This window comes from Cyprinodon variegatus, unplaced genomic scaffold (assembly GCF_000732505.1).
Source record: "Cyprinodon variegatus isolate N-32 unplaced genomic scaffold, C_variegatus-1.0 Scaffold632, whole genome shotgun sequence".
In the NCBI taxonomy this organism is placed as follows: domain Eukaryota; kingdom Metazoa; phylum Chordata; class Actinopteri; order Cyprinodontiformes; family Cyprinodontidae; genus Cyprinodon; species Cyprinodon variegatus.
In genome coordinates, this window is record NW_015151085.1 from 83,883 (window position 1) to 99,779 (window position 15,897).

At 37.0% G+C, this 15,897-nt stretch overlaps 1 protein-coding gene across 1 annotated transcript in view; it reads right to left on the reverse strand.

Annotated features, from left to right (window-relative positions):
- The window catches only part of LOC107096546 (transmembrane protein 132C-like), a gene marked incomplete at its 3' end in the record, with an annotated part of 210,414 nt that overhangs the window by 79,662 nt on the left and 114,855 nt on the right, over positions 1-15,897 (reverse strand). Inside the window, exon 3 of the mRNA XM_015393250.1 lies at positions 2,985-3,131. Coding sequence (XP_015248736.1) covers positions 2,985-3,131 — 147 coding nt within the window. The remainder of the gene's footprint in view (positions 1-2,984; positions 3,132-15,897) is intronic.

Below are 15,897 nucleotides of genomic sequence, written 5' to 3' on the forward strand. Positions count from 1 at the left end.
TGTGAGGATTGAGGAACATACCATCATGCAGAGTCTTAGCAGCTGGGACAAGACTTGATATTCTCCTCCTTTGGTTTGTTCTCTAGACTTCATCATTTAATGAAAAATATAATTTTTCTTCTGTAATGTTTTTTTTTTCAGCATCTTATTGTCATTACACTGTCACAAGTAAAGATCAACGAAACTCAAACTCTGCATTTAAGCCATCCCCTTGGGGAGCAGTGGACTGCCATTGTGCGCTGCCTGGGGAGCAGTGTGGGTCTTGCTCAGGAACCCAGAGTGGCAGTCCATGGGAGAGGGGCTTGAACTCAGAACCTCAGGATTCCAAGTGCAATGCCCTAACCATTAGGCTGCCACTCCCATATATACAAAAAAGATTCCTGGAGTTAAAAATTGGAGTTAAAAATGTCTATTTATTGTCAATCCATATATTGCTGTTCCTTTGGGATGTCAAAGAGGAGCCCTTTTTCTCTGCTGCTCTTCAAAAGAGAAAAGACAAAAAACAAAAAAAATCTGTGTTAATTATCACAAATCAGACTATTGGATATGCTGAGTCTGTTACTTCCTTCAACTGAAGATTTTTTTTAGAATTTTCAAAATCTATTCTTATCTATATTCTTGCAGCTTTGTGGCCTCTTTGTTCCTCGTTGACATCGCTCCTTTGATGTGTCCCCATGTTTTTATGTTTTCCCTGTTTTCGAATCGATGCCTTTTCTTTTTACTCAGTTTTTGAGTGCATCATCATCATCATCCCTGGTATTGTTTAGTTTTGGACTTTTTTAGGGCATCTATTGGTGTCCCATGTCATGCCTATTAGTTATTTAATACCTTGGGCATTCTGTTAATTGTTGTTAAGTGTGGTTTATAAATAAACTAGAAAAACACTCAGAGTGCAGACCTCTATGAAGCAGCAAATTTTCACCTGTATTGTGACTTAAACATACAGCTAAAAGTCACACATGATCTGGATCATTACCAAATTTTAATGAATTGATCCTTGACACAAGGCACGCCTCAGATAAAAATTTTGTTAGAATCCGTTTGTAACTTTTTCAGTTATCCTGTACACAGAAAGAAAAAAGGAAACCTTAGTTTCTTTTAAATCTATTTATATTTAAGAATGTTCACATATTGTGTGTCTCCCTTTTTGTGTAACATCAGTAAAAAGGTCTGCAAACCTCAATATTAAAACATATTTTTCAATCTAAAATTACAATGCTTCTAAAAACAATCACTTGTTCTAAAGGTTTTCATGTGGTTACCAAATGGTAACTAATTACCTAAGTACCTACGTTCTAGTTTTATTTTAGTTTGTTCAATTTTACCCAGCTTTAACAAAAAAAATATTTCATTTTGCAAATCAATTAATCTGTTGATTATTTTTTCGCTTAATCGATAAATAATAGCATAGCCAAAGGTTCCTTAAATAAGATCTTTTACGAAAATAAGCCAGCTGAAACAAAAACTTTTCACTTCGAGGAGTTCTGAATAGAGCATATTAACAAATGAAAAGTTTATTTTTTTAAATCTTAAATGAAAAATATTTATATATATTTTTTAATTTTGATGTAAATACTGCTTTAAGTGAGTGGCTTAAAACATTGTAAAGGCATGTTTTAGAGTCTCTAAACTCCAGCTAACAATTAATCAATTACTAAATTAGTTGACTATTATTTCAATAATCGATTAAACCGATAATTGTTTCAGCCTAATACAGACATAAACATTAAACTAGCTTGCTGGATTTTCCTACCAAGTGAATATTTATAGGAAATCAGATTTATTTTGTGCTTTCATGTTATAAAAGATGTAAATGCAGCTTTGGAAAATTCTTTCAGATTGTGTACTACTGACCTAAACAGTTGTTCTTATGCTTTGAAAAGCCTAGCAAATGAAAAGGAGTGCATCTGAATGGCAGAGTACGGCAAAACCACCCATGTAAAGAGTAATTTCACACAACAGTTTGCTGTATTGCATTTCTAAAATAAAAAGTTTACAAGCTGCTTCTGATCTAACAGCTGTGCTGCTTGTAAGGCACACCCAGCTGCCAATGATTTTGAGTGCTCTAACACTATAGTTAGACTATAATGATTACTAGTAATGATCCACTAAAAGCAGTGTGTCCAAAGAAATGTCGCTGGAAAAACTAATTATAATTAGGCTACTTATGTGTAGCAGGCGACTTTGCTCTTAAATAAACCTGTGTGGAAAGTATGATTATAAAGTAGCAGTCACAAAGTCAAGACTCTTGTTTCCTTCAGGGGACCGTTTTAAAAATGTTAAGTGGAACGCCAGCTAAAAAAAGCATGTTTTCCCCAGCCTCAAATCATCTTATAATCCATAAAATTACAGCCCATAAAAAAGTTAGATTTTAAAAACTATTTCCTAATCTGGGAAGGAAAAACCATTAAAATACACAAAGGCCTTCAACAAACACCTAATTAATGCAGCAACCTTTCCCTCGTGCTGGCAATCATCTTCCCTATCTGCCAGATTAAAGACGTGAATGCAGATTAGAAATAGCCAAATGCAAATAAAAACCAAGGCAGGGAGGGGCAGGATGGCAAGACGGCAGGAGAAACCGAGATACTGCAGAAGTCAACTTTTCTGCTGCCCACGGTTCTGTCAAGTTAACCGTGTCATTTCAGTAGAGGGGAACAACGCTTAGATAACTGTTCATGCTGTGTATTTCAGCACTTGTGTGTCTCGTGCAAAACTCGAATCATCTGTGACAGCACTGGCAGTTGAAAATATTTTTGGAGACTGCCTCACTAAGCCTTACAAAGCCATTTTGTAGCTGCTCCTAACTTAAAGTGACTGTGACATAAAGTTAGAACTACCTCTAACAGCAAAAGTAGTGAACAATCAAGCTGGATTCAAGAAAAGACAGAACACTTTTACCTAGAGGAAGGATCATTATGAGGCTCCGTCCCGAAACCTGGACGCATTTGTTCTCAGTGTTTTTTGTTTTTTTTTTTGCTGACCTTTGCTGATCGTAGGTTGACTCCTTTCTGCGACAGTGGAGGGTTACCACTCGATGGCCTTCGCTCCTCAAGTCCTGGCTGACAATCCACTGAGTGGGGTTGCAGGGACGTGCTCCCAGGAACGTCACTCCTTCTTTTAATTTGACCCTATGGAGAAAACAAATCAGCTGTTTACACATTCACATCCACAGAAAAGCCTGGACAACAGGTAAATAAGGTTGGCCAAGTCCTCGCCTTTAATAATATTACAAAAATCTGTATAAAACTCTTTAGACACATCTAAACTTCCCTAAACGTAGAAATAAAGTAATTTCAGCTACATTTTATGACTGCTGAGACAGAAAGGAACATCATGTTCATTGTAATCCAGAGAAAGATTGATTCAGGTGGCTGTGTCTAATAAGACTCCTTCTCAGAGCCTGGATTCAGTATATAGTTCCATCTCATCAATATAAAACATTTTCATCCAAAAAGACAAATTAGTGGTATATTTTTTTATCATTTTGTGTGGTATAATAGCTCACATGCATGTAACTTCATATAATGTGGTTTTGAAAGAATAGAAGCCTTTTTTTTTTCAAATTTCTTTCTTAAAATAATATAGGGAAATAGAGAGTTGTTCATCTTTGTACTAACATTTCCCAATTGAATGGAATATGAAGAAAATAACGAGTTTATGAATTGATTTTCTAAACTCCCTTAAGTTAAAGAAGACAGGAGGACAACAATAACACTCGAGAACATTTATTAGCAGCTTAGAATGTTTTTCAGAAGTTGATCATTGAAAGATCATAGCAGTAACTGTTACAGTGGCAAACTGCTATTAAATAAGACCCCTAACCAATGTATTGTTGTCATACTGACAGTGTTCAATTGTTTATTAACATGAAATTGTTATGGTTCTTTCCTTGTGGACTTCTGTTTGAGTTTCTTTCTAAGTTTTCAGTTCCACTTTGATTTATGTTATTCTGTTTCTTCTTTTTTATTGGTTTCTTTTCCATTTTGTGTTTTTTATATGCAGCTTTGTATTTCTTGAGTTACTATCTTTCTCCCCCTTGTGCCTGTTTCCTTTCCCCTTGGCTCCTTTCTAGTTACTTTTATTCACACCTGCTCCATATCAGCTCATTAGTTCATTATTTGTTCTGTTCCCCATATATACACCTCCTCTGCAGTTCCTTACTGCTGGTTTCTTGTTAAATTTGTTGCTTTGTCATTTCTTTGCTCCACATGTGTGTTTTCCCTGATGTTTCCTAGAATTTTTGAATTTCTATATTTTGTGTTGTTGGACTTTGCTTCTGTTGCCTGTGGGATTTTAAATTAAATCAGCAAAACTCATCTCTGCCTCCCAATCTCTGCAAAAAAACCTCCACTAAACCTTGGCACACACAATTGTATGCACTTTAATACAGGGATGTATAAAATCACAAATGAATTATTCAAATTTAGAATAATTTGGAAAACTGAACTGTAAAACCTCAAAGAGGTTCCGAAAATAACACACACACACACAAAAAAAAAAAAAAAGATACTGGAAAACACAGTAAATAAGATGTCAATTCAAGTATGCTTAAAATGAGAAAGTGCTGCACAAAGAGAGAGTCCGTTGTATCACTGAATGTTCCTATCTATCTATCTATCTATCTATCTATCTATCTATCTATCTATCTATCTATCTATCTATCTATCTATCTATCTATCTANCTATCTATCTATCTATCTATCTATCTATCTATCTATCTATCTATCTATCTATCTATCTATCTATCTATCTATCTATCTATCTAAACCAGAGTGACTAAATTAATAGGTGCAAGATCCCAATGATGTGAGGTGAGACATTTTTAAGTTCCCCTCGTTATGCAGGATCAAAGCCTAAAATTCAGCTACATTTAAAAAATTATGGGGAAATACTCCCTATGCACTTTTACTGCCTTCTCTCATCTATTTCAAAGTTTGAGTCTAAAATATTTCTCTCATTTTTTAAATCACAGCCAACTTAATCTCAATAACAACACTAATAATTTAAACTGAGGATTGTTCAATGAGAAATAATAAGCAGAGATTTTTAAAAACCTGTTTATAAATAACTAAACAAGAAATATTTGAAAGCTGTAATACTGATTCAGTTTACTATACTGCGCTTCTTGGTAATCGGTGATGAATAAGCATCCAGGCCGCTGCCCTCCAAATAAAAAAAGCAATGCATTTTTAAAATCAATATGGAAACCAACAGAAATCCTGTGAAGAGGGGATAAAGGGAATGAAGTGGTTAAAAAATATTTGTCTTTCTAAAGAAAATCTGTTGTAGATTTAAATCAATAAAAACTGCATGGTCTTATTCTGTTTGTCCACCTTCAGACATCCCAAAAACTCTTTGCAGGGAGATGCTTATTGGACCCCACACCCACTCTCTCTTGTTGTGCCTATGCAATCGAAGTAGTTCTTATCCGTACATGGTGCATGAATTATTGTCTTGCCTCCACGCTCTCACTTGCATAGAAAAAATACACCGTCTCACATAGTCTAAAATCCGGGATAATTTATCCGACTCGCGGGCAGCTGTGAACAACTATCTGTATCAGGGATCTTGAAAGTTAAGGTTAAAGGTATAGTGGGGAATTTTCCTGATTTTTTTAAAAAGACCTGCCCTCTCCAATTTTAGAAAAAAAAATGCACATGCACAACCCTGTACGCGCTCCAAAGAGGAAACTTCTATTAAACACGTGCGAGAGCATGCACAAGCCCATTTCAACTTGTTCACGCTCTGTTTAAAAGTTGCTGTTTGCATCGCTAATACAAGCTTACTTTACAAAGATTTACAATTTTCCACTATGCCAGACTCACCACCAGTAAGTGAAAATTGGGTCGAGCAAGTAGGACGGCCTTACGTAAACAGAATGACTGACAATAAGGAGGACCACCTATTTTGATTATCCACCCGGAAAAAGAACATCCTCCACTATACCTTTAAAGTAAAGTTAAGTTCCCCTTCAGGCTTGAGACAGAATAGGACAAATGATCAAAGCAAACTGGGCTTTCTTTGTGGAACCATTTTCGGTCAACAGAGATATGTGGTCAGGGGATGCCAGTGAGTCAGAGGCAGCAGCTCTGAACCATACTGGTTTGAGCCATCGGCTCATATGCTTTACTGTATTTATCATAATCTACAACTGCTGTTCTGTGTAGCTGCTCCCTCATACCACATATGATGGTTTTCATGTGGACCACCAATTAATATCTGAACCAGAAACTCTTAATAAATAAATAAAGATGAGGTACACTCATTTCTTTTCCACCTTAACAGCATTTTATATTTTCTATCTTTCTCTGTATGGGTTTTTTCACAACAGATTTTAGGTCATATGACTAAATGACACAAAACCTATGCCAAATTATTATACCAGACTGGACGGATGACAAAATTACTTTATTTATTGTGGGTACCTAAGTGAACCACTGTGTGTAGGAGGAGTGAGTCAGCACAGAGCAGGCCTTCCAGGGTTGAGTTGCTGACGTCAGTTCTACCACGATGAGGTCACATCCCCGGCTAAGCCAATTGAAAAAAATCAGATGCAGCATCTCCCTTTAAATCCGAGAAGGGTACCTGATACAGGATTTCAACAGTAAACTGTCAAATATTGCCTGAAACATTTAGACATCCCTATAAGACATCTGTTTACACAATTCATAAAAAAAAAAAAAGATTCAGAGATAAGAAACTTCAACAGAATGGCCCTGGAGTTTTAAACACTCTTAATAAACAAGACCAGAGTCCTTTGACTTAATTTAAGTAAAGCTAAGATACTTTAACTATAGCATAATAAAAAGTAAACAACTAACTATTGTAAACAGGGTAAACCTAAAATAAAAAGGTTTTATTGCAGGTTCATGTCATTGTGCATCTACTTTCAAAGGAATCTGTGACTCAAGGGAAATGAACCTCATCCCATGTCACTTTGTGAACAACTTCATATGAGGCTCTATGTTGTATTAACATGCCTTTGATACAGCTCTACTGCTTTTACATCCAAAAGTTATAGATTCTCTCTTTCAAAAAGAAAATAACACTTTTTTTTATTAACCAATAAGTTTACAACATCTTACAGTAAGTGTCTTTGACTCAGTGGACTAGAAATGAGGAACTTGTCTATTGAAGTAAATGAAAATGTAAGATAATCAAATGGACCTAATGCACATAGTCTAATTTAAAGGTAAAAGCACTGACATACAATAGATTCAGGCTAATGTTCCAGTGCGTAGGATAGTGGAAAGCCTGTGTGATGTTAGCCAAGAGTGACAGTGAAGTACCATGATTGAAGACCAGACAAAATTATAACAGAAGGCCAAATCACTTTCCCGGTCCAATCCATACCAGGTTGGCAGATGAGACCAAAGACCGGCCTTCGCTTTCATCTTGAATTTGTTGCTGCCCTTTTTAGATGCAATTGCCTATCTGTCATCCTATGAATATATCTGCCCTCTCCAATCAAGCCCATTTCTTTGATGTGATACCTCGTGCTGCTGGGCTGCAGGTAGCATGTGAGAAATGAAAGCGGAATCAGTGATCAACTCTAAATCTAAGGGTCTCTTCAAAAGTGTGTATCTTTTTTTTTATCCTCAGTGCTGTCATATACGTATATAATTATGTAAAAAGAATTTCCATCCGATGTCACTATGGTATAATGAGTGTGCATGTTTTATTTTTAGTTTTCCTCAAATGCTTTTTCTTCCAACATGAAGAGTTAACAGGTTCCACATAAAATAAAAAAAAATATCTACACATTATTTTGCACAACCATGTAATCTAATTGCTACATTTTAGCTTAACTGACTACAAGCTGTCTGCCATATTAGCTTTACTAGTTATCAGGACATCAAAGACAATACAGAAAACACGTACCTGTACATGAAAAGGTTTTTTCACAGAGGAGACAGTTTTTAGTAAATTCTCATACAACTGTTTCACTAGGATTACCCATCCTTTCCAATATAGACCCCACATACATCCACTGAAAGTAAACATTATACTGTAATGGTAAAACTTTGCAGTTGTGGGTATAAGTTCTTAGGTTATAAAAATGTGTAATATGTTTTCTCTATGCTGGATAAGGTCAACTTTCCTTTTTTTTTTTTTGCATTTTCCTGTAATATTTAAAATATTTCTGGTTATTTCTTAAGAAATTCTAAATCTCTTCATCAAATAAAGTTATGCTAAACTAATTTTTTTAAAAACAGTCTTGGGCGTGCTTTGGTGGCACAGTGGTTGGCACACACGACCCATGTATGAAGGCCTTAGTCCTTAACGGGGCCGTTCCGGGTTCGAAACCAACCAGTGTTCCTATCTCAAATCCTCTCTCATACCCCCTTTCTACTGTCCAAAAAAGAGCCACTAGTGCTGTTAAAACAAAACAAAACAACAGCCTTATTTATGATCGGATTATTTTTCTTTTTAATGTTACATCTAATAGTGTGGCCACAGTGTGTGAGGATAGGAGGAACTGACCAGTGGGATATATGTTACTGAAACAGAGAAAGCGTTTGTAGTGTCCTCTCTGGGTCCCAGTGGGGAAGCCTGGTTCTTTTATCAGGTTTTGATACAGTTCAGTGACTAGGATGTCTATCAGTGGCTCTCAGTGTGTTTCCAAATGTTTTCAACAGAGCTGAGTGTCTAAAGGGAGACAGTCATTACTCCACAGTCCAAAATATTCCCACAGAGCATTTGGTGTAGGATGGTGGAAATGACTTTTATTGACTAAGCTGTCAATTTGGCCTTGTAACCAGTAAGCGTAGGACGTTCCTGCAGGTAAAATAGCAGGCAGAGAGTCCCAGTTCAAATTAGACTGATGTCAAAACAATCCAGTCGACCAAAAGCTCCTCTATATTAGTCTTTGTGTCCTTAGGAAAAGTTATGAACGCATACATATACCTGAGAAAGCTTAATGATGTCTGACTGAGAGTTATAATGTAAAGGTTGCGCTGCTTTAACATTGCTTACTTACTGTGAAATAATTCACACCTTATATTGGAGTACCTCAAGTATTCTAGGAAATAATAGATGTCTTTGAAAGCTGTGATCTTCTCAGAAGTGGATTAAAACAGAAAAGTCTGAGGATGGTTCTTAGCATGAGCCATAACCCTTTAACTTGCTTTGCGTAAGTATACCATAGGAAAGGTGCAGGGCAAAACACTTCAGAACTTGTGAACCTTTTCACACTTTGTTACGATACAGCCACAAAATCCATTATTTTTTCCTTAATTGAAATTGCTTCTTGATTTTTACTGGAACTGGACTGGGAACTTTTTTGTTTATTTAAAGCACAATGCTCCCACCAGAATTTGTTCATTTATTGATAATATGTTAGTAGTGGTTTGTAAAGTTTTGTTTAAAAAGCAGAAAAGGTTTGACTCGAACATCTTCAACATCATGTTTTCTACGTCACATAAGAGCCTGATTTAAATTGGGTTAAAAATTGTCCTCTCACCTGAGCTGCAAAAACATACAGCTCCTCCAGAGCTACCATTTGACCATGTTCAACCACCTGTCAATCAATCCTGGAAGCTGTTCAGCAACTGACCAATCAGTGACAGCAATATGTCCCAAAGTGAAATAGCCGTCCTCTGGAGGAACAGCTGCATCTTTTTGTAGTGTCACGATTCTGCCGAAGTCCATATGAAGCAGCTTTACTTTATCCGGACACAAAATAAACAAATAGAGTACCTATGCATATATTTTTAAAATTTTACTTAACCAGAATTTTAGATTAGAAAGGCAAACAAGGAACATTTTTTAAAGACTCATTTCCCAAAGGATACATGTTGTTAGTTGGTTAACTTGGAATTTAAAAATGCTTACTCCACCTTATCCTGGGCATCAACATATGAGAGGGTTACCCATGACGCATCAGTATGTGACCAGCAGGGGGCTTTGACCAAGCATCAGTATTTAATAAGCTGGGAGAATCTTTCGCTATAGGCATAAAATTATAGCAGATAATCATAAGTAGCCAAAGCATAATGTTGGAAAGGCCATTTTAAAATAAATGCATATATATATATATATATATATATATATATATAAGGAAAAAAAGACCCCACAAACTTTAAACTGAGTTTCTTGGATGCTAAGCGTGTCACAGCGTAAGGCAGCTCTTAGAGACAGACTTTTGCAGGATGAAAATCCCTACAGAAATGGAGAAGAAAACACTATGTCAATGCACCTGGGCTCTCCTTAATCTCTGAACATGTCTCCTGTGGAGACACTGTGGCACACTCATCAGACTGTTATGAATACCAAGTATTTGATAACTAAAGAAAGCAAAGAGGCAACAAGCCTCAGAGGAAAGAAAGAAGAGAGTGTAAAGAGGCAATGGTGTTTAGCTGACAGTTTAAAGTAACACAATATGCAGCTTTCAACACTGTCAGCAATCAGGGGAGACTTTGACGTGCCTTTATTGGCACCATACTAAGTCTGAGGTGGTGTTCGAGGAAGAAAGAGAAGAGCATCCAGGCAGTACACAGGGAATCACACAGCACAAAGTCACGCATTCAAACTTTAAAAACCATTTCATGTCATTTTGACCCTTCCTGGGATAAATCTATTGTAACCATTCATATTTCTCTGCTCTGTTTTGTTATAACATTTTCTCACGTCACATTCTGCCAAAGATCTGATTGCATGTTTGAGCTCCTCCAAAGCTCCTATAATAGCACCTACATACCACTCAGCTACGCGTGAGAGTAATAAATGTTTTACGGGCAAATCCGATAAGACTGAGGCTGGATGACAATGGGAGTCCCAAACCAGTGGTGTGTGCCGTGCCGCTGCAAGCTACTTTTTAGTTACATCTGTGCTCTGTTTGCGCTTGGCCCACGTGCTCCTGGCTCTTATGCATCACAGTGTTATTCTGATCATTCACCCCCACTGAATTCTCTTGAAATCAGCCGCACAATGAGCATCTCCAGGAGGAGAATTTTGTGTTATTGCACCCTCCCGCCCACATAAACAGGGCACAGGGAATGCAGCAGCTCAGCGGGGAAGAGAAAAAAGAGGGACGCAGTGTGGGGGAATGACAGAGAGACAGCAGGACAATGCTACTTTGTGATGGCTTGTGGCTGATGCCTAATGGAACAATTTAAAGGACTGCAGTCTGCTATGAGTACAGCAATTTAGAGTACTGATTCTGCAGAAGAAGTTCGAATGAACTGTCATGTATGATGTCGTAAAATAAAAAAAGGCACACTGAGTAAAACATCTATGCTCTCATACCAAAGCAGCATGGCAAGTATACCTCATATTTAAAGAATACATGTTAAGATGCAGAAATTCAGTTAAGTTTCAAAAATATTTTAGAAAGAATCCGAAAAGACTGCTTCAATACTATATGTGCATTTTCATATTGCAAATAGATTCTTATAACCTCTAGGTATTTTAAAATGGTCACATTCACTGAGACTGCTATTCAGTCGATCATAAAAATATTTCACAAATATAAAACGACCAAACTGTGCCCAGCTACAAAAACTCAAAAACCCAGCAAGGAGAGCATAAATCTAAAGCTTTGGACATCTACAGATAAAATGGGATATAGTGTGGTTCTAAGAATGACTTGAGCACTTTGCCTTCTCCCTGTAAAACGCCCCTTAACATACATCCACAGCTACAATAGACTCATATACTCATGTCTTATGATGGGCATCAGTAGACTTATGGGTCTTATAGTGGGCCAGCTAAAGCCAGGGTTAGACATAATGCATGTGATCATGAGCTGTAATCGTTATTGTCTTATTTTGTAACATATCCTGTTTGGCAGTATGGTAATCAGAATTGTCCCACAAATGTAGCGCATGTTTTTGCTATAATGCTCTGCTTCCTATCTAAGTACGGTATGTAAACATAAAATTAGACATTATTTTCAAAAAAAAAAAAAAAAGAGTTAAGGCAAAAAGTTTAAAGGGAGGGAATGAGGTAACAATAGATATTAGATTAGATTAATAGATTAGATGAGCTTTATTGATCTCACAGTGGAGAAATTCACTGGTCACATATTGGCATAGTAATTAAAGAAGGTGCAAACTAGGAGGAAAAGGTGCATTAAGTATAAACAATATATATACAGTATATCAAGGTATATACAGTATATCAAGATAAATAAGGATTAAGGTGCAAGTGTACATGTATGAGAAACAAAATAAAAATAAGGAACAACAGTGAGGTAGTGGTATGACTATTATATTGACATATATTGCACAGTCAGCATATTGCACAGAATATTGCACAGTCAATAAATAAAAAAAACTATAATATAGCTACACAGTGGTTGTTACAGGAGTTGTTGTGGTTATAGTGCAGTATTATAGAGTCTGGTGGCAGCAGGAATGAATGACCTGAGAATATGAGAATGAAGATATGATATGAGAATGAAGAGTAAAGTGAATAAAATTTAGTAGGAGTCTACTTTTACACCTGCAGAGGGAAAGAGAACAACAAAACTCAGGGTAACAGTATCTCAGGGACAAACCAACCAACTCATTTATCAGAACACCACAAAAAACTCACGCTATAATTTTAATACAATATGTATTCAGTGTCATCTACCTATGGGTGTATGTGTGAGGATGTCTGTAAACGGAAGGGTTTTCCATAAAATAAGCCTAATAGCTGGAGTTAGAAGCTAAACGTGGATGCATTGAATGTTAAGTATAACTGCAGTGAAAGGAAGTACCATTGTACCCTTCGATCACATTAAACTCTAATGTGATCAAATATTGTAACTACTTATTCCAGCCATTGCGAGACAATTACTGTAGAACCTTTGAATCATGCTGCATAAAGTCAATCAACCCAATGCATCCAAAATCCAAGGTTTCCTTTTCATCTCACTTTAATTAAGCTGCAATATTGTGTGCAATATTACTTTGAAGAACGACAATATTTATTTGTCATCAATTCACACTTTCGGCAAACCACGTAATTAGCTTGTTGGATGAAGACCCACTGCTGTAAATGTCCACACCTGACAAAGATGAATATCCCATCATGCCCCATCACTCAAATTATGCTAATCTAAATGTTTAATGGATTTATTTTTTTTAATTTTCTTTTTTTTATTTTTTATCCTGTCTGGAAAAGTGGTGACAGAGCCAAGATAGGAGTTTTGCTAAATCAGCTTAAGCTTTAGTCTACTCCTATATAGAAATCACAGGGGGATTTATTGGATAAAAAGGAACTTAGGCTGCAAGAACTGTAAGATTAGAGATTGTTTCATCCTCTGCAGTGTCTCAGCTTGACCACGGCTGGCCTAAGGTCAAAGCCTGAGTGTCAAAGCATTAAAGAGCTGCTGGCAAATCTGCTGAGTTCAGACTTATTACTGACATTTTTCCTTTTGATCAGATAGATTAAATAGTGTAAGTAAGGCCAAATTGTGCCTTAAAGAAAGTATTACAACGCCTGGAACGTGTTCATTTTTTTTTACATTGCAACCATCATCTTAAATTAGTTTTTTATAGGATTTTATTCAACAGATCAACACAAAATATTGCAAGTGGAGTAAAAAGGTTTTCACAAATTTAGAGGTTTTCTTTCAGGACTGGTCTGTATTTAGCCAATCTAGCCACTCTGACCACACTTACTGACGGTGCATAACTTAGACTTAGACAACTTTTATAGTAATTTTGTATAAACAGAGTGTATATTAAATGAAATTTTGCTTCGTACAGCTTTCATGACATTTCCATTTCTTAAAATGCAGCAGTGATCCAATGTAAACAGTGTGGGAGAATAAAACATGGTGAAACTCACTGATGACGAATTTCAGAGCATTAAATACAAATGGTGCAATTATGCAGTTTGATGCACAGTTTGTGACATGATTTATGATTTTTAACAGTTCAGCTGTCTGATGGCAGAGGGGAGGAAGCTGTTTCGGAATCTGCTGGACCTGCATCAAAAGCCGCGAAGCCTCTTCCCAGAGGGCAGCAGGGAGACCAGGCCATGGTGGGGGTGTGAGGGGTCGTTTATAACGTCACGGGCTCCAGACACGCAGTGCTGGGATGAAATGTCTTAAATGGATGGAAGAACCTGAGCCTGATGATCTTCCCTGCTGTTCTCACCACTCTTCTCACCTTCGTCCAGTCTGCGGCGCTGCGGCCTCCACGCCACACAGTGAGACAGCTGGTCAGAATGCTCAATATGGTGCCGTTTCCAACTGCGTGATTCACCACCATGTTTTCCACAGGAGGTTGTACATTCAGTGCTTTCTATCTGATCTGTGGGGCAACAAGGATTTGCTACAGCTTTCTCAAACCTCTGATGACTTAAGAAAGGAGCTAGATATATATTCACATTAATTACACACAAGCAGAGTCTTTTTACATACATTTATGTGAAAACCATACAGAAGAGAGGAAGTCAAGTAAGGAAATGGGATTATTGTGCTCTACATCCATATATATAATCATTGGTTTGATTTAAAACGAAGACATAAACAGGCCAGAGAAAGGCCAGTGTTGATGCATAAAACTCATGAAGATTCATTTAAACTGTGATATGAGCATGAAGCTGAGACTGGCAGACTGTCTGCTGGCTGTCAGCATGGCCACTTCAACAAATTATTCCTCATCTTAGCCGCGCACCAGCCTTTTCTTCTGCTATGAATAATTCATCTGCTTTCCCTTTTTAGCCATTCCAATGTCAAATTGTGTGAACTATGAAAAACTATTTAGAAATACCACCTACGAGTACAAATATTAGCATTTATCCAAAGTATAGATTGGAATATTTCGGCTTTTACTCAACATATCTGAGCTGCTGTAGTAAAATCCTCAGCTTGCCAGTAAGAATCTAAAACAATGCAAAAACATTAAACCATTACGCTCCTTCTGTTTGTGTTGATGGGGGAGCCGCTAAGTGCTGTTAGCACGTTTCACAATAGTATTTTACCCGCTTGCCAGGAGATAGATTTTGTTCTCATTTCCGAATCACACAGCAGAGATTATAGAAACACCCACTGTTTTGCTGAGAGACCATAAAAGAGAGGCAGAGAGCATTAGGATTGGAGATCTGTTTGCCAATTACTTTGCCTTTTGTGTAGACACGGTGTGAGCAAAGAGAGGGGAACATCTAAAATCCCATATGAAGAATTCATGCGATTGCTATCATGGTGCGAGGTTTAGTGGTATCCTCGCAGAATGTGTCCACCTAATTGGATTTTCACGACATTCAAGTGCACAGCAAGAGACAAAACATCGCACAAGGGGGAAAAATCAGAGGAAAGAAATGGAAATACAGGGACAAGTGTTCTTCTTAAGAGTTTTTATTGTCCTAATATCAGCTTAGACTTTGCATTTTCTGGTTCTTTAGAAGAAAATGTCTCTTTTTAAGGAGACTGAGTTTACATAACTGAGTTAAGTAGTGTGTTGTTGAAACTGCGTCTTTAGAATGTGCTTGAGAAAGAGCACAGGAGCTCATTGAAACGGCAACATAGTTCTTTTTATTTGGTCTACGACGAATTATGAGATTATGAGCTGGAGTTAACATGGTCAACATTTTGGGCATATTTATATAGAGGACAGCATTTCCAGCATAGCCCTTTTAACAATAATGCTCCTATAATTACAGAATTATTTAATGTGAACACTTTTACATTATTGCCTAAGAGGACTTTAAAGGACAAACATAATTTGGAGTGCATCTCACCATAGGCATAACCTGACTCCGCCAGATGGATTTGCTCCGCATATCCATCTGGAAACCTTCCGTTGAAGTAATTTTGGGAAGGGGAGAAAATACTGGTTAGCTGATTGGCCTATGTTGGTGATAGACGGGCCAAATAAACCAATCAGATCAACGAAGCATATGACGTACTAACAAAGCAACGTCGAAAACACAACCAGAAGCCAGTCTTATCTTCCTTAA